This window comes from Osmia lignaria, chromosome 12 (assembly GCF_051020975.1).
Source record: "Osmia lignaria lignaria isolate PbOS001 chromosome 12, iyOsmLign1, whole genome shotgun sequence".
Classification (NCBI taxonomy): Eukaryota; Metazoa; Arthropoda; class Insecta; order Hymenoptera; family Megachilidae; genus Osmia; species Osmia lignaria.
In genome coordinates this window covers 9,488,761-9,512,513 of record NC_135043.1, presented here as the reverse complement: position 1 = coordinate 9,512,513, position 23,753 = coordinate 9,488,761, and the positions used below count along the sequence as shown (strand labels likewise).

The 23,753-nt window shown below is 36.2% G+C and overlaps 1 protein-coding gene across 4 annotated transcripts in view; it reads left to right on the top strand.

Annotated features, from left to right (window-relative positions):
• The window catches only part of LOC117603143 (neural cell adhesion molecule 2), a 53,060-nt gene extending 31,575 nt beyond the window's left edge, over positions 1–21,485 (top strand). For 3 of the 4 annotated variants that reach the window (XM_034321984.2, XM_034321985.2, XM_034321983.2), the window contains exons 2-9: positions 13,601–13,945; positions 14,499–14,813; positions 15,111–15,262; positions 15,356–15,500; positions 15,723–16,016; positions 16,137–16,526; positions 17,032–17,349; positions 19,960–21,485. In XM_034321984.2, coding sequence (XP_034177875.2) covers positions 13,606–13,945; positions 14,499–14,813; positions 15,111–15,262; positions 15,356–15,500; positions 15,723–16,016; positions 16,137–16,526; positions 17,032–17,349; positions 19,960–20,501 — 2,496 coding nt within the window. In that variant the 5' untranslated portion in view covers positions 13,601–13,605 and the 3' untranslated portion in view covers positions 20,502–21,485. The remainder of the gene's footprint in view (positions 1–13,600; positions 13,946–14,498; positions 14,814–15,110; positions 15,263–15,355; positions 15,501–15,722; positions 16,017–16,136; positions 16,527–17,031; positions 17,350–19,959) is intronic. The other variant, XM_076691404.1, reaches the window with a different exon arrangement.
• The last annotated feature ends 2,268 nt before the right edge of the window (positions 21,486–23,753 follow it).

Here is a 23,753-nt window from a genome sequence, read left to right as displayed (position 1 = left end):
TTGAAAAATTATTTTTTATTTAAAATATTTTATAATTAGGACTTTAAGATTTCTTTTCTTTTTAATTATTTAATAGGAATAACAGTAATTTCATGTCCCACAAAATATTTCAACCACTACCTCTTACAAGGGGAACTACCCAAGTGTTACACTCACTTATTAAAGAAACTTTGCCAGCTTGTAGAGCTCGTCGAGCTGAACACGCCTATACCCCGTTTTATGGGCAGACGACTAATTGTTTAAAAGATATTAATAATTAAAGTTAATTACTACTTACATTGAGAAGTATGACAGACTCACACATACAACTCGCAATCTAGAGATCCACGGTTCAAATCATTGATTCCCAACATTTTTTTTTTTTTTTAATAATAATTTGTCTCTTTTTGAATAACTATTACATAAAAATTATCATAAAAAAAAAAAAAAAAATTGTTGGGAACCGAGGATTTGAACCGAGAACCTTTAGTTTGCGAGTCATGGATCCGCTCTGTGATTAAACACATGACTCGTAATCTAAAGGTCCTCGGTTCAAATCCTGGGTTACCATAATTTTTTTTTTCTTTTTTTTATAATGATAATTTTTCATTAATAAGTGAGTGTAACACTTGGGTAGTTCCCCTTGTTAAATATAATTTTATTTAAGGTAATTAATTAAAATTAACTCATTTTCTTTTCTTTCTTTCGATATATTATTTCTCAAAATAGTCAAAAGGGTTTTGATATCAAAAGCTTATCACGTATTCAACGAGATCCTACAAAAACATACATTTCGTCACTAAATAGGATAAACGTGATTTTCAGATTTATGAAGCCCGTACGCTTCAAAAGCCCTCATTCAACCCGACTTTATTCGTCTTCAACGAAAACCATGTAATTTCTGTTTAACCTATTTCCTTTGTCAGAAGTAGTAACATTGACATACATCAAAGTGGTTCTTTTAAATGCTTCGCGTGCATGTTTTATTTCGAAGGCGGAATTCCTTTGCAATTTTGTCACGCTAGCTAGAAAGCGTATTTCGCAGAACACGTTGCGTGATTTTTCGACCCGCGACCGTGCTAGATTATTCGATTCGCGAAATTCGTTGGATGTACAAATGGTGTCGACGACCGCCATTACGTGATTTATGAAACGCGTTTCCCGGTGATTGCTTCGTATCCAGTTCATTTTTTCTGCTTCAACCTGTGTATCCTTTTTTGGAAACAAATATTTCTTTAGGTACAATAAATATTTGTATCAGGCTTCTGATTTAGAGGAACTATGCTTTCTATAAATAAAATATTGATAATTATTATAAGAATCTTTTATACATTAACGAACGTTATATATAAATCGACATTATCCAGGAATATATGTAGACCGAAGGGTTCAGCTTATGAAACCGGATGAGACAAACCGGAAATACCAGAAATATCTACAATGGAGAATTTTATAAATTCTGTAAAATGGAGTTGTAGAGTCTTCAAATACCATTGATGATATTTTTACGTATTAGATATTAGATGAGTTAATTCATTGCCCTCTCGTTGAGCGGATAAGTCTTTGATATTGTATTTGACTGTCCATCAGTTGAGTAGTTTCTTTTCTCTGTGAAAATAAAATAAAATGTAGATTCACACGAGTCGGCAACGATCGATCTTGGTAACGGATAGTGGTCGAGCTTAGTCAGTAATGGATTTAGATGGACTATAGAGTACGATCTCGAGTTTCAGTGCTTTCCATACAGCAGGTACTTTAAAAAGCAACCCACCTGTTCGTGGTACTTTTAGAAATCTCAAGCTACCGGCTATTTCAGGTATCCACTTCACTCTGTGTACAGTGAGAATACATGAAACCGTTTGTTAAAAAATGAAATTAAACGTGCACTGATTAATTTGATTGTCCTCCTTGGGTCTATATTAGATATAATTGAAATTTTGAAATGTTATTTTCAATCATCCTTTTTCGTTCGACCTGCATTGCAGATGTTACCAATAATAAGATGTAGAGAGAAAAATATATTCGGCCGATCGGATTGCTGAATCGGGATTCGAAGCCGGAACTTCCGCTTGCCGGCCGACTGGTCTAACCATTAAGCTGCCCAGGCGGTCGGCGAATATTCTCTCCCCAAACTTTAAAACCCAAATGGCTACCGCCTAAAGTTTCCTCGCCCTGACAATTGTGGCTATCCTTAGCGTGCACAGATGATTAAACATCAAGGAAAATTCAATATGAACCTAACGTGAAGCACGAGGGTAAACTAACTTTTTAAAATATTTAACTGATTGAAATTAGAAATTAGAAATTAAATATTAATAATAGATATAATAATAGATATTAAATATTAGAAATTAAACATTAGAAATTAGTCATTAGACACTTGAAATTAGAAATTAAAAATCATTAAGAATAATAATTCATATAGTGTCTAATACCATTTTATTGGAATTAGAACCTTATTTTCTTAATCTAATACTTTAACTCCATCGGATTACATTCACAGCTTTCAAACCCTATTGAATAGAAATCAATAAGAAATTCCCGACAGGAGTGTACTGTTATCGTTTTACACCAATCTATCGATTGTCTATCGGTTATAATTCCCATAGAAGCGCATCAGATCCATTTGGATTTAGCGTGTTTCGATTCTAAACGTGTGGGGTCTAAATCGCTGGTAGGAAGAAAAGAGGATTATCGGTATCCAGTTAGTCGTTCGAGTGTCACGAGATGAAATTAAATATCGAAAGCGACACGTCGTTGGTGCCGAATCCATCCATTATCCTGAATGTTTAATAGGACCACCGTCAAAATTGCTCTCTGTTTCCAGTATATAATCAAAGCCAAACCCCTGATAACTGGTATAACGATGTAAAACGGACACAAGGCGGTCGCTTTATTCCATTATCCTTCAAAGCAGGAGTAATGACTCCATCTCCCACCTCTACCCCATCATTACGAAGTAAATTGCTTGTTTTATATGCAAATCTCTTTACTCTCTTTACCATACTCGAAATTATAGCCACGTGACAAACACGCTGCCGTGAAACTCTATCGAGCTAAACATCGGACGTTCAAATAAATCAGTGAACATCATTCAACACGCGTGGATATCAATGGCAGCAAAATATAAAATGGGTAGTTAAAAAAAATAATTTGATATTTGAAAAAATTCTGAAACTTTGAAATTTAGAAATTTAGAAACTTTGGAATCTCGGGATTTTGAAACTTGAAAATTTGGGAATTGTGAAATTAAAAAAAACAGTGAGAGAATAAGGGGATTACTTGACAAAGAGGATCTCGGAAGTCGAACGCATCGAGAACTCTTCATTTCCTTCTTATTCCGCCATCGAGGCTGCAACAAACCGTGAAACACGGTTTCTCCTCGTTCTTAATCTACTTTCTACTTATCCCATTTTTACAGGAAGCAACCGAAAGCTAAACTCAACTTCAACGCCCCTTCCTCAAACCCAATCCGTTTCGTTTCACGATCCAATTCGTCTTACGATAAAGTAGATATCAGTGTCTACATTCTACAGCTTTGCACAGCATCCATGCTCCATTCTACTATCGGTAACTTAAATTTACTTCCTCCCATTTTGTCCTAATTTCTTAATAATCTCGACAATGACAGGGGAATAAAATAAAAAAATTATTGTGATTAACTATCAATTTTATATATTACTGCCATTGAGTATAAAACGTTGCATATTCGAGTACATATTCGAAACTGTACGTATCATCGAGAGAAGATAGATATAAAGTGCTTTTCAACAAAAAAAAAATTATGGTATCCTAAGCTTCTCGTCGACAGAATAGAAAAATGCAATCCGGATCGTAGCACGGGAAATATAGAACGCGAGTACGAACAGCGTTTACAGACAAAAAGCTCAGGAATCGCAGCAAAAGATGAAATGCAAAAAGTCTTTCAACCGGTAAACGCCCATCGCGACGTTGCTTCGAGAGGAAGTCCCAGCTGAGCGTCATTATTGCTTTGCATTTATAGCCTTATTTTCCGTCCTTCCCATTGTTTTCTTACGGGCGCGCGTCGACTTCCGAGTGAGCAATATTAGCGACATTCCGAGTAATTTTGGGAATTTTTTAAATCGTAGAATCTTAGAATGGGGCCAATCCTTATTTTTGAGGGACCAGACATTTATTACAACACCAGCCTATTGCTATAAGCTATAAAATTAAAATACAATTAATTTTTTCAACTTATCGCTGAGTTTCTTGCCCTTAAAAATCCAGCCGTCAGAAACTCTGAAATGAATCCGTCTGCGGATAAAACGTAAGAACGTAGCCTTCTCCTTTCATCGTTCTTTCCTTTTAAGAAACGCGCCCTTTAACGTTCCTCTTTGCCGGATTTCTTTAGCAACCATGGTCCGGAGACAATCGGCGACGAACGGACAATTGCACAGACCAATCAGTCTGGTATTGAATTCTGGGTCTTTCCCCTTTCGCACTGTTTCTGACGACGAAGAGAAAACAGGGATGGATAGCGGTTGTAGACAAGACGAAGGGTAGGAATCGAAAGGAAAATAAGGCGGTTCGGAAAGGAAGGCGAAAAGATGGAGGGAACCGAGTGACCTAAATCAGTTTTATCGGGTCACGCTTGATACGCTTCCTTGGCAATCGTGCCCCTTCGATCGGTTCTCGAGATCCGACCATGGTTCAACGACAAACGGCTTAAATACGAAGCACACAATAATGGAACCACTAATAAAGTTGAGAACCTCTAATATAGAGTATAAAACGTTGCATATACAAAAACTGTACGTACCATCGAAAATTTTTCTCAGTTTCAAAAACTCTACCCTTATTCTTTAAAAGCACATCTCGTAAAAGATTCCAATTTGCTGCAAATTAATACCGATTTTCTTTTCTATTATCCTCTCATTTTCTTTGACATGCTTCCTAACAGTACCCCATTTCATCATCATCTTTTCTTTTCATCTTTTCTCTTCTGCTTTGTAACTCTCTTTACATCACAGAACAGTTTTCTATTATTATACCTTGAATTAATATTTTTATTACAAGTTGTTGTAATATGATGTTCTTTAAAGATTCCAATTTCTTCGTATCACGTTACATAATATTCGTTGTCAGAGAAAATGTTCAATATTTTGAAAGTTAATAACTAACCATCCCTTCGAGAAAAACATGAAACATGAAAGGCGAAATTTCGCCATAATAGAAGTTCTATCACGACAATGAAAGAACAAAAACATTACCGTCAGAATCGCGTGGAATGTATAAGTAATTTCAACAGGGAATTGTCGATTAAGGACCGCAAGGACGATCATTAAACCTAACATGTATGGTCCGACAAATACGTACTCCACCTTGTACAATACTCTTAATATCGTTACATGCTAGCATTTTTTATGGTTACGAGCTTCGTGCATCACGCCTCGGCCGCATGCAATACCTCACTTGCAACGAACGAACCCATTAGCTCAGTTGAATTAGCCACCAGCGAATAAGCACTCCGAGGGATTTGGAAATTTGCTCAACGAAAGAAAGGAGATTCAACTGATGTTAATAAATAATTTATTTCATAAAATTGATTAGGGCATAATAAATTCACTTCGATTTAACTAACAACAAAGATAATAAAAGTTTGTTGCAATGAGAGATAAGGATAAGGTATGAGTCGCAATATGAAATAAATGGTAGATTGGGAAGGGAATTCTTTTCTTCATTTTATCTCTCAAATCCGGATTCATTCTGGTGGTCAGCCACCTAGCCATCGACTTCCTATAACGTTCGGACTTTTATACGCTTCTTGGCCTCGAACGTTCGGGAAGAAACATTGCCGGCATCAATTCTAAAGAACGAGCGTGATTTTCTTCGATGAAACGGCTGCCCAAACCACCGACCTGCGAAATCTTCGAAACAATGATCTACCGTGTGCTTCTTTGTCACAATGTCCATTGTGAAAAGGAAACCTTACTTTTCAAAAGAAATTTGAACCCTTGGAAAAGTTACCCCTTATGTTACCTAACAAGATACTGGCTCCTTTTATTTAAGAACTTATTTGTTACTTATTTTGTCGAATTATTTAGAATGCAATATTTAAAAACATGGCACGAATAATCGTGTACGTTTAATTTTGATAATTTGAAAATTCTTTTCTCTTCCGCTGTTTCTTCATCCGTTTCAAGCATCAATTTTTCTTTTTATATCTTAGAAGTTTTTCCAATTTTTCTTTCTTTGTCTTTCTCGTTACATCTTTGTTCTTTTTCTGCAATTTTTCTTCTCTTATTTCTTCTCTTTTCCCTTATTTCTTATTCTCTTATGACGTCTGTTACTCCGCTGTTATCATCTGTACGCTACACTGTCTCCGTTATCCGATCCAGTGAATGGACGCATATTCCAGTAGTATACTCGAGCATTGGCGCGCCTTACGATAAAGGTAGCATATGCGCAGACAAATATGGTTTCATGTATCGTAAGTAGTATGGCTATTACATTAGGGAAACGTGCACAAATACCAGCAACATGTTACGTGTAACGTGTCGAAATAAGGAGACCTTATGGCTCAAATTGACAATTTGAGCTCCTTACATCATCTCTTATGGCTATAAATGGGTACACGCGAGCTTATCCTCGACAAATGGAATACCGTTATTTACATGCACGTAATTTCACTTAACCCTTCAACAGCGGTGTTCGGGTCAATCGATACCCAAACTTACACAACGTGTACAAGAATATAAATCTAAATTTAAATGTAGAATTTTTAAACGAAAGAGTTTCATATAATGGAAGAATAATTTTCAATATGAAATAATATGAAAGACAAAATTTTTAGATTTTCATTTTTAATTCTAAAGTTTAACTTATAGTTTTCAAAATGTATTAATAGTTTTAACCAAAACCACCGATGGAAGTATAAATTTGAAAATTAATTATAATATTATGGCAGTGGTTTTAATATTAAAAGTTGAAACGTTAAATATTGTTTAACCGTACTTCACAAGTTTCCTTCATATTTCAAACTATTCGAAGATATAACACGTTCTACTTCCGTACAGTATCCTTCTATAATGCTCGCGAAGAATTTCAATTAATTTGGACGAAATTGTTCTCGCGTTATTCACTAAACTTAATTAAATTCTACCTCTTAAATCTGAACGTTATAAGTAGCATCGTTTTATATGATATTATACCCAAATTACCCTGTCACAAATACTTTCCATTTTGCAAACTTTCTTTACTTACAGTACAGGATAATTAATTTGAATATTATAGTTCTTTTTATATTTTCACAAATTTATTACATTTATTTCGACTACATATTACATTTGAATGTTTGCAAAAATTTTATTTTATTTTTAACAAAATCTTAAACTAAATCCTTGCCTTTGCTTTTTCAAAACTTCTATGAAATACTATACTAAACTTTCCAAATTTATAGAATTAATTTTTCTTTTCTTTATAAAACCACAGACGAGAGTAACAATATAAAAATATCGAGTTAAAAGCGATCTACCATTTGTACTTTTACCATGTTTGGAAAGAAACTAAATAAAACTCCACCACTAAAATTCAATACTTGATTTAAAGAAAACATTCTCCGTTCGTATTTGTTCATTTATGTTTTTCTGATATCGTATACTATCTTCTCGGTACGGTGTTATTATTATTTATAAGCGATATCATTGAAAAGCAATCATTCCACTGGGAGCGAAAAGGTTTTATTTCATACCATCAATCCTTGTAAATTTTTACGAAGCTGCTCAGTTTTTTTTAATCAATTGAATCAATAGAAATTGTAACATGGGTGAATGAAATTGCTCGTAATAGCATATGAACATTAAAAATTATCCAACTCGAAGATGGTGCATTTTATATTACAAGTTTTTAGAAATTAAATTTAAGGCGTCCTTGGGTGTCTGTCACCCTGGGTGGTAGCCCAATCTCGCCCCCTCCCAAAGCCTCCTACTGAGTGGAGATATTACTTCAAGTATCTTCTACAAAATAAAAATAAAACCTGAAAATAATAGAAAATTAATAGAAAACGAAAATTTTCTTTTTCAAATTTAAATAAGTACCTTAAAATTCAATTGTATTTATAGAATTGCATGAAACGTAGCTTTAGGAAAAATGTGTCATATGTTGGAGAGGGGGCTGACGATTTCTACCCCCCCTTATTTTTTAGAATCTCTCGCTCGTATATTTCCTTTACTCGCATCGAAAAGATCCTGCTAGCGCTCGCTTCGGTTATTCGTTCGCGCACTTTGCCGCGCGGGTCCCTTTCAAGCATCGACTCCTTTTATATCTTCGTGGAAATCACCCTGAAATTTTACAGGTTTGAAACGGGGAGTCGGTTTTACCATTATTCGATATTCCTTTTAAACCTGAGAGCAGTTCCAAACGATTGAAGCTTCCACGGTATAGCTGTGTAGTTTCACTGAAATTGTTGATAAATTGCTGGAAAATTCATGAATATATGTATATTGTAATAGGCGAGTAATTAAAGATAAAATTTTGATGATGTGAAATATGGATATTAGGAGGTAACCCAATTTTAAGCTGAGATAGTGATAATTTAAGTTTCATTTTATGCTGCATATTATTTTTTTATTCTAAATTTTATATCATTTACCGGATTATAAAACCTTTTTATATAAAAATTATTAGATTTAATTTTAACTTTTGAATTTTTTTCAAAAATTATAATTAGTTTTGCACCATCTTAAAATTTTTGCAGAGCAGGTACATTATTACGTCAAGCAGAGTGTTTCTCGGAAATTCTCTTCCAGAATTTATATTTTCCTGCAGTTTATTCTAAATATGCTGTCCGCCATTCATCACAAGTGTAAATGAACACTTGTGTTTCAGAAAAATTACACATAAAATTACTCCAAACTTTGAATTCTTTATTCCTTTATTTTAATATTAATATTCTTATGAATTCCTGCATTTTTATTTAAAATTTCACAAACTTTCACGATTAAGTCATGCTTCCCCAGAAAAAAGGATCATGTCGCAGAATTAATTATTTAATAATTAAAAATCATATTATTTTCTCCACCATTCATAAATTTCTGCAATATTCATTTTTCATGTAGTTTAATTCTTAACGATTTATATTTGAAATCCATTATACGAAATGAATGTGCTTCTTTAACTCGGTTTTATATCGTATACATGTTAAAAGTTTTGCAGAAAGTGTGCCGTGAAGGCTGCATTTCCAAATGCAACCCATTTAGAAATGTAGGTTACATAGAAAATAACATGTGCCTCTTCTCAAACAAAATTTATTTGAAAGCTTCTTGGAAAACATTATCCTTCTTACTTTAAGTTTCTCTTTATCGTAAGAAAATAGAAAGCATACGAGCATTTTAAAAAGGTGTATGTACACTATCAGATATCATAAAGGGGATGTTCAAAATGACGCGAAACAATTCTACTGAAAATGTCTTTCTTTACCATCGCCCCACTTTAAACCTTTTTGCTATTTAATTTTATATCAAATTTATCGGAACCCCGACATCCCAGATCCAAGAAATTTTCATCCGTTACTGGTATAAGGAATAGTTGCGATACAGTTTAAGTGTTCAAACTATCCGTTCTCGTTTACCCAGAAGTTCGTTTCCCTGCACAATTGAGAGCTTTGATCAAACCACGAGCACACGCACGAAACAAAAGTCTCTGAGCCATCGTCGTTGCACTGCGACCACCCTGGGCTGTTTGTCTTCGCTACTTGCAGCTTCTGTCGCAAGTTCTCGGTCGGGGTTGTACGATTTTCCAGCGCGACGTGTGTTTGTCGACGCGACGGTTTTGCGGAGGGCCAACGTTGTTTTTCACCGGGTGTCGTCGGGGAAGGGTTGTTACTACGTTTGCACGGATGCCGTTGTTTGCGCAACAAAGTCTCGGCGAAAGCGGCGCCGTGTCGTTCGAGGTTTAGACTGGCAAACGATAACAATCGTTGGAACGAACGCGTCGTTCTCGGTTACAGGGTAGTTCCGTTTCAACCGCGGACGTGTTTACGAGAATTCTCACGAGTACATGGCATCGTGATAACTGCTCGTTATCGGCCTGATGGATCCAACTGTTTTTCTTCCATTTAGCTTTTCACCTCCTGAATAATACTACCTAACAATATAGTATCCTTGGTTAAATGTTTTATTGAATTGTAATAGGGCATTCGTTTTGGGGTGGTTTATATATCTTACTTTTTATTCTATTTCATTTTATTTCTATTTTATTTGATTCTCAGGTCTATCAGGTCTGTTTATTCTAAACAAAATTAAATAATATTTACTTGTAGGAAAAAAAGGCAACCAAGAAAGGCTTATAAGGGGACCCCTTGCAAAGAAGCCCCCTTTAGATCTCCCCTTAATCCGGCGATGTCTCCATGAGTATACAATATTATTTAAATATTTTAATAATTTATATTCTCTAAGCCTACATTTACCTTGTATAATGATATATAAGTATGAATACCTTTCTTGTGTACTTATCGTATAGCGATCTTATCCTTTCAACTTTACGTATAGAGTTACCTGAGGCATAAAATCTAACCACTGATAATATTCATATATCTCGAACCCGTTTACAGAATATGAATACCCGCTATCGCGTTACATTCACGGTTTTTCAAGCAAATTCACGACGTTTCCTTTGACTTGTGTTTTGAAATCGTTGGCTTGACGGATGGAAAGGGGATGAAATTATTACGCGAATGGAAAAGTAGATACGTTGCTATTTATCGATAACAAATGTATCGGATCGATTCCCTATTGAATTGAATAAGATCACATCTATCGAAGTGTCCGCGATGCGTGCTATCTCGTATCCATCGGTATGTATGTATTATACGTGCGTGTTTGCGTGAACTTGCACATACAAGGAAACTAGTAATGCGATGCATTACCGGTCCGCGACATGAACTCACGTTTGCTTTGAATAATTACTGCGGGATCGGCGTGTACAGGATACGTGTCCCGGCCTGAGATCGGATCTACACAACTCCGCCAAGCAAACGTTGATACTCGCCCAAATACGCATGTCAAATTCGTAAACGTTCGACCGTGCGTTGTTTACGCGTACATCTACTATGCCGATAATTCAACGGGAAGATACCGAATCTACCGCGTTTATTTGACTTACAAGGCAACCTTCTGATCATCGATTTCCTCCAAACTTGGCAAAATAATTATAGATGCCAAAGCAATGTTGGATCAAAGGGAGATCTAAGGGGGGCTACAACCATTTACCTCGTTTCCCATGAAAATTATTTTACTGTCGCCCCTTTTATTTAATTTTATTTAGAATAAATTTCAATTTTTTAAACAAGGGAGCTCTCAAAGATTTGATAGACCCGGGGCCTAGAAATTTTAATTCAGTCCTGCACCAAAGGTTATAATTTTTGAAATTTATATTTGAAATTTTCTTAATGTTTAAAAATGTACTTATCGCTATACATTTAGTATTGAATGAATTATTTAAATTAATAAGTCTATTACACCCAGTGCCCAAATAAGGGTTGAATGTAAATTTCTTCTCACATCTAATATAATATCTATTAATGGGCTTTTATAAAGGAAAATTCGAGGGTTTTATAGAAAAGGACTTTTGATTACCAGTGGTGTTTTCCGTATAAATTCGCATCAGAGAGCTTGCACGATAGACGCGTTACCTAAAACGTTCTATCGCCCGTAAATTTGATGAGCTCTGAAGCACATCTCACAATACGACGTATTCCCGTGGTTGGTGAATTTTCGTGAAATTCTTATCATTCAGCTTGTGCTCGCGGGAATTTCTTTCTCGGGAATAAAACATGAAATAAGATGGTATTTACTGAGACGTAAAGAATTGGGATTTTAACCAAACAATGTGTTCCATATATTCTTATATGCAAATTAATTGTATAGAAAATATTTATTACCAGAATAAAATGTAAAATTCCATAATATTTTACCATGAATTTATCATTGTATTGTTTATCCCTTTGTCATACTTCTTTGGATCAAACTCAAAGTCTAAAATAATTGGTTCGTACTTAATCAAGCCAGGTCGAAATCGAAAGGTATACCAAGTGGTAATAATGATGCGGCATGGTCTGTTGATCGAGGAATCAATTATCTGAGTATTTAATTAAAACTTGGTTCCTCTTCTCTTTTTATCCTTTTATAGCATCAACGTTCCTACGATCAAGTACATTGAAAAGTGGAGCAGTACAATACAAACACTGTTTATGATGCTGTGGAACCTATTTTTAAACTTTTGAATACTATTATAACAGTTGTGTTTGTAAAAGACAGAAACGGAAGAGCAATGTACAGAGTGTCCATGCTAAGTTTCTTGAGCTATTGTTACTTCTTTAAGTTTTGAAAATAAAAAAATAATAGTAAATAGGCTTCTCTTGGGTAGATATACTAATCTAATTTATCATCTCTTAAAAAGAAGAATATCCTTTTTTAATTATCTTTCTATCCTCCAACAATTACAAATCAAAAGATACCCTGAACTTTATAAAAAAAAACCTGAAATTCACAATTTATTACTTCTTCGATTTTCTCAATTCACATTAATTGTCGATGTTCCTAGCAACCATGAATTTCATCGAACGCAATTGTTTGTCGTTACACGGCCCACTTACCCAAAGTGCGTGTATCAAAATCCAATAATTCCCATTGAAGCCCCACAAACGACGTTCTACCTGATTTCCTCTTATCCAGCCTTTCGGCTCGTTCTCGTTTCAAACGTTTCGACCCCGTTCAGTTCGTGAGAGGAATGCGAACGGAAAAACGCTGGACATTCATGCAAGGGAATCGATAGGTCGCGCGTGATTAATCTTCGAGGCAAGCAACGAACAGCAATTTCCCGGGGTCTTGTTGTATCCTAAGGTCGACGTGAAAAAGGTAACGAGGTTAGCGCTGCGCTATTTCACAGGGAAGGGGGAAGGGGGTTAGATAGCAGCAGGATTGATGAGGAAGTTATGAAAGCCAAGAAAGTCGCAAACGCCCTGAGCGTGGTTATAAATCGGCAAGTAGATCAATTAATTGGCTTCTACCCTCCACCGTTGCTGTATATTTATCCATGCGGTCGTTGATCATACACGCGCGTTGGTACGCTAGGAACTTTTGTTTCCGGCGTCCGTAATGCACCTCAACCTGGTCGGACCGAGCTTTGGCCAATTTGCAGTAACTCGGCTTTCGGTCGGCTACCGACTAAAACTGGAAATTTGCGGTTGCGGCAAGAAAATATACGGGATCGGACGTTGCGGTCCCCGGGATCTCAGATTCACCAGCCTTCCCTTGTTTGGAAGTAGAATTAGGAAGAAAATCTATGGCGCCCGAACCTTCGTTGGTTTGTCTTCCGCGGTCAAATACAGGCAGTGATGGAAACTTCAATTATTGAGATTTTTTTAAATTAACTCCCCTTTGAATCATAGGGATCGTAAAGACCGACGAAAATTTATATAATTTTAAAAATTTAGAATAATTACACTATCAGTTAATGGAAAATGATTGCCTAACATATCTGAATACTATATTTTGCATTTTTACAACTTCTGGTATAAGAATACCTTACACCTCTTCGACATACTTTTTTAAGGACAAATTTGAATTGTTATACAATAATATTATTTTGTTGTATTTTGCAGTCCCGATGTCAAACGTGTCGGCTGTGGTTGGCTTGAAAGCTGTAATACCTTGCAACATTGATCCATTGAGAAAAAGCGAAGCGGTTAGCATGGTTTTTTGGTACAAAGACAAGAGGGATGGCGAACCAATATGCAGCTTGGATGCTCGCGGCAGATCGATAGCTCAGGCGAGGTTCTGGTCAGATCCATACGTGTTCGGTAAAAGGGCGACCATGAGGACGAACGTGGAATCTGTGAAATTGGAAATCAATCCTTTGGAAGCAACCGATGCAGGGCTGTATAGATGCAGGATGGATTACAAAAATAGTCCGACGAGAAATCACAAGGTTAACCTCACAGTGATAGGTGAGTGTTTCCTTTAATGATCGATCCGGATTAATTGCTTTCCTTTCAGAATTGATCACATCAACTTCAGTGTGTTTCCATTTTCTTTACATTTTCATAAATAAGCAATAGAAATTATTTTTGTATACTTTTAACGATGTAGGGGAGAAAAAGGCGTTTCATTTCGGAATCCTCTGTCAGACTCGTCAATCTCTGCCCCAGACACCTGTCATACCCCAATTCGAAACTCTTATATGTATATTTGAACAGCATGCCGGTCGACCGCTAGCGAGAACACTGATCACCGATCATCCCGCCGCCACCTAGCGGTCCCCGGCCCGAACCAAAGGCGTCCGGGAAGACGAAACCCTTTCCTCCTCCACTAAACGCCTACACCATGTAGTAATTCATGTGCATTCATCTGTTTTTCATAAAATGGTTGAATTTTATTTTAAGACAAATAAAATTATTCACATTTTTCTATATATTCCGGTGGTATTCAATAAGAAAATATTGAAAAATGCAAGTGCAAATGCTCTCTTGTATAATCTTAATAAATTCACCCTTGTGACAGTGCCGCCAAACAAACCGGTGATTTACACCGGGGTTGGTAGAACTTTGGCCAATATGCTGCAACCCTTCAATGAGGGCAGCGACTTGTTCTTACTATGCGAAGTAATAGGGGGTTCACCGCCGCCGAAGGTTACGTGGCATTTTCAGGAGAAAATATTAGATGATACGTATAAACTAGAACATGGAAGCATCACGATAAATGGTCTTCATATCAGCAAAATAAGTAGGGATTTCCTGAGGGCTAAATTAATCTGTCAGGCGAACAACACGCATCTTGTTCCAGCATTGACGTCTGAGATTGTTTTAGATATTAATTGTAAGTAATTGTTGATATATAAATAGTAATTTTTTAATTAAATTTGAATTGTTATTTTGAAATTTCATGTTGAACTTTGAATATTAGAAAGTTATTATTTTAGGAAAAGTTAAGTCATTTGATAATTAGATTACATTTTATGTTTGTTCCTTTCAAGTAATATTCAAATTAATATATTTTAAATTAAAATAAATTTTGAAAGGAAAATTTAAATGAATATCTTGGTATTTACCAAATTTTACTGGAATTAGGTTGGGTCATTAAGTTTGCTAGCAATTAAATTAAATTAAATTCCAGTAAAACCACTAATAGTGAATATCACAAACAAGCGAGCACATTTATCGGCGCTAAGAACGTACGAAATTGAATGCGTCAGTTCGGGTTCCAGACCGGAAGCTGTGATCACATGGTGGAAGGGAAACCACCAGGTGAAACACATGGCTAGAAATGTGAGTATATCATTTTGTATCCTCACTCGTCATATTTAATTCCTGAAAATCCACGACCTGCGCGTATGAGCTTCGATTCTGAGTTCTTCGTAGTTTGCAGATAGTCCGAACATTACGAGAAGTATTTTAAGTTACGTACCTACTATGGAGGACGATGGAAAATATCTGACTTGTCGGGCAGAGAATCCAGTTGTACCTGACAGCGCGCTGGAAGACAGATGGCGGCTGCTAGTTTATTGTGAGCAGTGAAAATTCTTTTTTATTCCACTTAACTGTTCTTAATTAAAAATTATTACAATCTTATTTCTTAAGATAGAGAAATATTTCTCCCATTCACATTATAGAGCTTGATAAAATTTAGAAAAGAATACTTAGAGAAATATTAAATAAAATAAAAATAAAAAGTTTCAAAATAATTGAAAATTCTTTTATTCATTTGTATTACATGTGTAATTCACAGATGCACCAATAGTGACAATCAAGCTAGGTTCGAGCCTAAAAGCGAACGATATAAATGAGGGGGACGACGTGTACTTCGAATGCAACATACAAGCGAATCCGAAGGCGTACAAGCTGGTATGGTACAAAGACAGCAAGGAGTTGCATCAGAATGCGACTGCTGGAATTTTTCTTCCTAGCGGGCAATCACTAGTTTTGCAAAGCGTGACTAGAAATTCCGCCGGTGAATATTCCTGTATGGCAGCCAATGTCGAAGGGAAATCAATCAGTAAGCCTGTTACTCTCGAAGTATTATGTGAGTACAAAAAGACGTGTTTTCCATTTATCAATCGTCTATTTTTAAAATCTCCTTAAAATTGAAATTGAAAGGAAAACGATGAGCAGTATACGGAATCGTGTCTTGTCTCATTTTCAGACGCACCGATCTGCAAGGAAGGTTCGTCGACTCAAGTGGTCGGTGCTTTAAAGCACGAGACGATCTCGTTGGTATGTGGCGTACAATCGAAACCACCGCCCACTACTTTCCACTGGACCTTCAATAATTCCGGGGAGCTGATGAATGTGCCTGCCAATAGATTTACACATGTCAAACCTCTGAGTCTGATCACTAGCCACTGGCACGGGTCCAGGCTGAATTACACTCCGGCGAACGACATGGACTACGGAACGGTCGCTTGCTGGGCGAAAAATCGGATAGGGGTGCAAAAGACGCCGTGTGTTTTTCAGATCATCGTTGCCGGGAAACCGTATCCCTTGCAAAATTGTACGGCACTTCAGTCGACCGGACCCTATGCGTATCGAATGGGTAAGTAACACTTGATCCACGATGTTTGAACCCTTCTTCTGACCTAAACGGTGTCAACTGTGCCATTAAGCTGACCCATCGTAGAGAATGACGGGTTATTCGATCGATAACAGCCTGTATTGTGTTCAACAGCCTGTTTTCTGGTGTACACAAGGAAAGACAAGGTGACCAGTCGTGCGGGAAAATTCGTGAAATTAGGCGACGCTTTGGGGATCGATTCGAAGGGTCTGGGGTTTCTCGTTACAGGGGAGCCTGATACCGGAGATGGAGATCCTGCTGCTTAGGGTACTCGATGCTCTTTGGGCTCGCTTTAGGCAACCTTTTTTTTTTTTTCCCCCCTTTAATAAATTTCTTACTCAACCGACGTCAGACATTTCCATGCTTTTGAAAATGTAAACGTTAATTCTTTACAGCAGGATAGGCAGGGACTTTTTTTCAGCTGTAGAGTTCTCACTCTTTATCTCGACGTTCTTCTTTAAACCTTTCATTTACTCGTGTGAAACAGGTCACGAGGACTTTAAAGCCACCGACTCGAGAGACGCTGACTGGTTGATTGTCAAATGCTCGGAGGGATTTGATGGCGGTTTGCCCTTGACTAATTACGAATTGGAGGTCTATAGCGAGGAGAACGTTAATCACGTCAATATCATCTACTTGAACCGCACAGAGAGATCCAGTTCATCTGGTCCGGTTTTCGAAGTTCCTGGATTAGAACCCGGTCGTAACTATAGGCTACATCTCTATGCAGTCAATGCCAAAGGACGTAGTGATCCTGTTGTCCTTGAACCAGTCACGCTGAAGGGAGTCGCTATGTATACCACTGGTGAGTTTTTCAAATATTTATAACACTAACTTATTAATTTTAACCCTTTCATACTGTAATAATTATATTAAAAATTCGGGATGCAAAATTAATAATAAAACCACTGGTTAATATTTGCAATTTTTTAATAAAAATTTTCTTTTCCTACAAAGTTTATAGTAATTTCAATTCTTAATTTGTAAATTTCTAATCAATGATATATTTAAAAATATCGAGTTGATGGCTACAAAAGTATGATTTAACTTTCTATCAGTGTATTTCTGATTAAACGATGTAATTTTCATGAAAATCATTATACAGTCCAAATATTAACAGTGAATATTCGACCAAGGTAAATAATAACAATGATATGACGTTTTGGTAAATATTATGGGAACGTATCGAAAATCATTAATACCACAATTCAGTTAAATTATACGGTAAACTCTTGTTATATTGCCATGGACGAGACTGTGGATGCGTTTCCAAATTTCAATACTTCATAATTGCAGTAATTAAATATCACAGAATTTCAAAATTTGTCAAACTTTAATATTCTCATTTGGAGAAGGAAAGGACATAGAAATATATCGACTTCGTAGAGATATGATAATGAAAAAGCAACATTGAAATGTTTCAAAATCCGTGTGAACATTAAATCGTTCATATGGCAATATAACAAAAGTCTACTTTAGTAGGAGTTAAACGATTTATAGTCGTCAGATTGCAAGCATTTTCCTCGGTACTCGGAGGTGAAATTATATTCGTATTCGTGTTAATTTCAAGATCTCTTTTCACTGGCAATCTTCTTCCATACGATACGTTTCTTCGTATTTTCCTTTCCGTGGACCCTGAATTAAAATCCCATAAAGAGCGAGTCCCCTTTCTTCGCTGCTGTCTCATTCGAGGCGCATTTATCGCCTTTAATTTCCATCCTCATGGTTTATTCATGTCGGACCGTGGACGATTTCGGTGTGTGTTGGAACGTTTGCTATCTAGGCGTCTCTGTGTCGGTATTCGAACACCTTTGCAACACCGATTCACCATGGATTGTTAGTAGTGTACGTTCAACTGGCGCTGATAATACCGGGATGCCTTGGACCACCTTTAACCCTTCCTCAACCTTTGCACACCTCTTCGAACTGTCCCAACCGGTTTCTCTTCAACCTTGTCATTTCTTCTATCGATTAAAAACATATAGAAGGTAATTAATTTAAAATCAAATGAAGAATTCTGAAACATAGAAAATTAAAAGTTACTTCCTCAAAATCCATTCCAATATCGTTTAAATTATATAATTTTTATAATTCCTGGTTCTCCCAGGGAATCGTCATTTTCTCTAGAGAAGCTTGTTTTTCTTTCCATACAAAATGGCAGGTTTCATTTGTTTTTAATAATTTTTAAAGGAACAGAGGGTGAAATTTAGACAATGGAAATATGAAAATTAAATTAATCGTCCGCTTGACTTTTTCAAAGCAAAGACTGCACAGTTCAACGTCACATTTCTGGACAATAAACCCTGCTTCTCTTTTTTATATCCCTTGACCATTTTTCTTGTTATTATTTTATAATATTTTACTTAATGCACTTAATTGTACTTTATTGTATTCTCCAATTAACCCTTTTTTCATTCGAGTTATCCTTTCCTTCTCTATCTTTATTTAAAATTAAACTAGTGCATTCCGAACTATTTACTCAGGTTACAAATTGCCAGTAAAGGTAGCTGCGTACATAAATCAAATTAACCCGATATGTGTGTTGTGGAATACGTATGTACATAACATAGAGAACGATTCCACGTACACAAAGGAAATCGTGTACATGCGAAACGTTCGTTGGCTAACGAACCAAAGCGTTTTCTGAATGCCAAAGAGCTTGGCTATCGTCGTCAGTGGTCCGGTCTCTTCTTCTATTCTTAATCTTTGCTGTCGGAAGTTCTTTACGTTTCCTTCGTGATCCAATAAATAGAGTAAAAGGCGAATCTCGTTTACCGGACACGTCTGGAACGTTTTCGTTTCTTTTTTTTTTTCTTTTCCCGAACGAGCGATGTTGTACATTCGAATGTCCATTCTAACGAAGACAAAATTTGTCTCGTACCTGTTTTCCTAAAGTAATTCCGATAAGACAAACTTCTTCTATTAAGAATTAATCTTTAATTACTTTCGGTGTATCGAATGGGGAAATATTTGAAACAGATCCAAAGAATAGGCAAGAAAGAAAATTAATTAATCAGCTCTTTATTGTAAAATTTTAAAAAAAAGAAAAATCTTGTGTACAAAAGTCTTGCAACCTTGTTTTCTATAATTTTCTATAATTTATAACACAGTGCATCGAATGGTTAAAATCAAAACCCTTTTTACATATATTTCTCAATAAAATTTTGCCCAGGGGTAAATATGGTTAATAAAATAAAAGAAGGGGTAGAGAATATAAATACTGTTTCGAAAATTGAAATTCATAGAATAGTATATCCTTAATGGAGCGACAGGTTGCTGGATGGTATCAAAAATCGTAAGGCAAGGGGTTAGGGAGCTCGTTACCGGCATCGTAACAAGACCGTCCCCTAAACCTGAAACTTGTAACCCTTCTAACGATCCCCTTACGCGAGTCACGTATTCCTTCTGTCCCCAGGACGCGAAACTTCGGAGGAGAGCACGGACTATAGCCTTTTGGTTGCTTGTTTCGCCGGGGGTGTAACAGCCGTCTGCATCCTGGTCGTCGGTGTAACTCTGACCTTGTATCGTCGCAGCCATCCGATGCAATCGATGAAAACTCACACGGAAATGGTGCAACACGGGAACAAAGAGGGCAGGGTGGTGATAACCCCTGTGAGTAAAGAATCGAGGGAGAAGATGAAGGGGTCGATCCCGGTCGACGCGGGGGACGACGACCCGGATGTTATTCCAAACAAGGTTGACAAAAGACCGGATATCTTCGAGCCGAATTATGGGACCACGAAACCGGAAAGGACGAAAGACTTCGGTCGTTTGGAGGAGCTTGATTATCCGTCGCCATCATCGGTGCTACATACTAAGAACTCGTGGGTATATCCAAATGGCTACACGGAGAAGGCGGAGAAGAGTCTGAGCCCTTTGCGACCCAGCACACTTCCGGTCCATCGTAGCCACGATATCTATACGAGAAGTTCTCGAGTCCAAGAAAGTTGTATATAAACGGTTTCTCGTTCGACTGAGACTCGTAAATTGATGGGTCAATCTATTGCTTCATTGCTCTCATCGGATTGTGTTGTGGCAGGTGTGCTGTATAAAATCGAAGGGATGTTTTGTAATGGATTTATTAGTAGAACTACCTGGCAAACCCTTTCCTTGATCATGGGCTGGTTAAAGTGACGTCAGAGAATATTATACGAGGTTTGTGTAAAAAATTATTTCATTTTCATAGATAATAATTTTCAATCGATTTATTATAAAATCAAATAACAATTTTTCATTGATTCCATTTAAATCAATAACTTTTGCTAAGGAATGGATATTTGATTGAAAACCAGCAAGAAATTAATTACTGATGTCTCTAATGAGAAGTGCAGGTAATACTAGTCAAATAATCATTACTTGTGTTCTAATCATTCAAGTAATAATTCATTAGATTAAAATTTCTTTAAAAAAACATAAGCCCAACATAAATTTGAGAAATAAAATGAACAATGCTGAATTCGATTAAATCTCCAAGTAAATGACAAAGTGTCTCACATCACCCTTTTCACGTCAAATTACGATTGATTCATGCCAAAAGCATCAAACACAATTAAAGATGTTTGTAAATAGACAATAAATATCTTTAAGATTTCCCCGCTGAGCTATCAAAGTTTCGATCTTATTTTTCACCAGGACTAATTAATCGTAAGTAGATATAAGTAAAGGAGTGTCAGATTCATCATCACGAACGACTCGATTTACGACGTTTGTACATAGACAATAAAATTTCCTTCCTTAAATGTTCGTCTCCTTGTCAGAATCTTCCCGTACTTCCAGCCTCATTGTGGTCTCGTGTCGATTATTTCTTTAATGAGGATAATTGGTGTCTTGTAAGAGTGTGCGTGTTTCATTCGCGAACGCGTTACCACGTCGCGTTGAAACTCTTAATGAGCATGTAAACGTTTGTATATATGGATAAATAAACCTTGTTGTTTAATAATTTATTAGATCATTTCTTAATCATTAAAAATGTCCATAGGTAGAGCAGAGTGGTAAAGGTAAGTAAAACAATTTACATCAATTTTTCTTAAATTATTTTTAATATTAATATTTACAAAATTAAGGCTATTGAGAAGTTTCACCTTCTCTTTCAATTTTAATTTTATTGTAATAAGGTACTGTTTCTCTTCCATTAACTGTTCGATGGTCGGGATATTGTTGACTGATTTCGAATGCATCGCTAGTGATTTGTTGGACCAACAGATATTTCAGTAAGCCGCTTATCCTCAGCCATGAGATCTCCAGATCTCTCACGATATCTCGTTTAACGTCCAACATCGCGTACACACCGGCTCGCATTTCCGTTGCACAGATTTCAGTCTGTGGACGGTTTGACGTTACAGCGGAGGTCTAGAAGGTGATGGGAAACGATAAATCACATCGTTAGGACAACGTTCATCCCAGCGAATCTTGTTTCACGCCACCTCGAAACAAACTGTCCGCAATCCTCTTTATCTACAACTTATCAACTGATAGTACAATTCTCTGGCTTATAGTTAGATTAGTTTAAAATAAACTGTGCAAATTGATTGAATAGGGTCGAAAGGGTTAGCTCTCATTAAGTAATTAACCCTCGGTCGGCGGACCATGGAGAGAGCCCCAATTTTAATGTAATTTTGTACTTTATATTATTTTCATTTTCTAAGTAATTATCATCATGCTAATAAAGCCTAAATAAAAATTTTCACTCCTTTATTTGATAATTAAAGTGTAATATAGTGACATAGACATTGAAACTATTGATTATAACAAATTTCTATGGTTTAGAGACACATTAATCGTTTCAATAGGCCCTCCAGTAGCTCGTTACCTATGTACAATTTCTGGTATCTTTAATAGTTTAGGAAATAATAGAGTGTTTCCAGTTACGCGAGAGACACTGTATAGGCGACAGAGACGGATTCTCTAGAAGCATTCTCGGACGATAGTTTGGGGTATACAAGCCACTATATCTCTCAAACAGGGTCTTTCGTCAGTGGACGAACAACAACGGGGTCGTCAGAGGTGTTAGGGTAATTTGACACTGTTTATACATGGTTTGCTACTCGATGTAGCAAACAGAAAATAATTGCACACGGTGTTCGATCTATTAATTTCAAATAAATGCACTAGAAATGCACTAGAATTTAAGGTCTCTCTTAAAATGTGATTTTTGAAATTATACTGTCCCGATTCATTGCTGTATTGATAATTTAGGATAAATAATTGAAATTATTTAATAGATTGATTTGTTTCTTTATAAGAAATTTTTGAAATTCTTTTCTCCTTCGTATATTTGAGTATTTCAACAAATATTCTGGATACCAATAACCCCTTAAACTATATTCCAGGGTCTTATCACTAACTCGTTGATATAGAGTCGGTTCTTTCGTGCTCGTTCGGAAATTTATGACGGACGCCCTAACATTTTGGAGCTTCATAAATTTTTCTTGCTGGAACCGAGCACATGACATGTCTTCCCTTCGAAGGGAACGAATTCCACGATTCAACCGGTACGAACTTTGCAACTTTGCAAAACTTTTCTACCCTTTCGTAGGGCAATAATTATTAAATACTGTGACTTTGATAACATATTTCAAGATCAATGTAATTAGGGGATGGTACCAGCAATTTGCATGCATATTACTGAGAATCGTTCTCAAGAGATAGTTCTAAAAAATTATTCAATGGGGACTTAAATGAGAAAAATTATTATTAAGTTAATTTAATGAAAGCATGTTTGGAATAATAAACAAATGGAAAAATATGTTCAGACCCAAGGGTGAAATATTTCGTGGCCGTTGATTTGGAAATTTAATAAGAAGGTAGTAGGTAAGTATGTACAGGAATAAGAAAAGCGCAAAGTCTCGAGACTGTTTCTTTCATTTTATCTTATAGTTTCCATTTCGCTGGCTGCTCTTTTTTGTCGTAGACGCTATAGACGCCCCGTGGATCCTACGCATCGCTCATTCTAACGAAAGACTAATATACGAATTTAATTAGAAACTCGTACGAAGTAATTTGTTTCTGTCGGACGTTGGTGGTCTTATTAAGGATAACGTCTTAATGACGGTCATTAGGTTTTGATGAGAATAATTAGTAGCTTTCGCCACGGTCAGTAGGTGATTTATATTCTAAAAAAGAAAAATAATAATTTTATTCTTAGAATTGAAATCAGATCTTAAATTATATTATATTAACATTTTTAATTACAATATTATAATAATATTA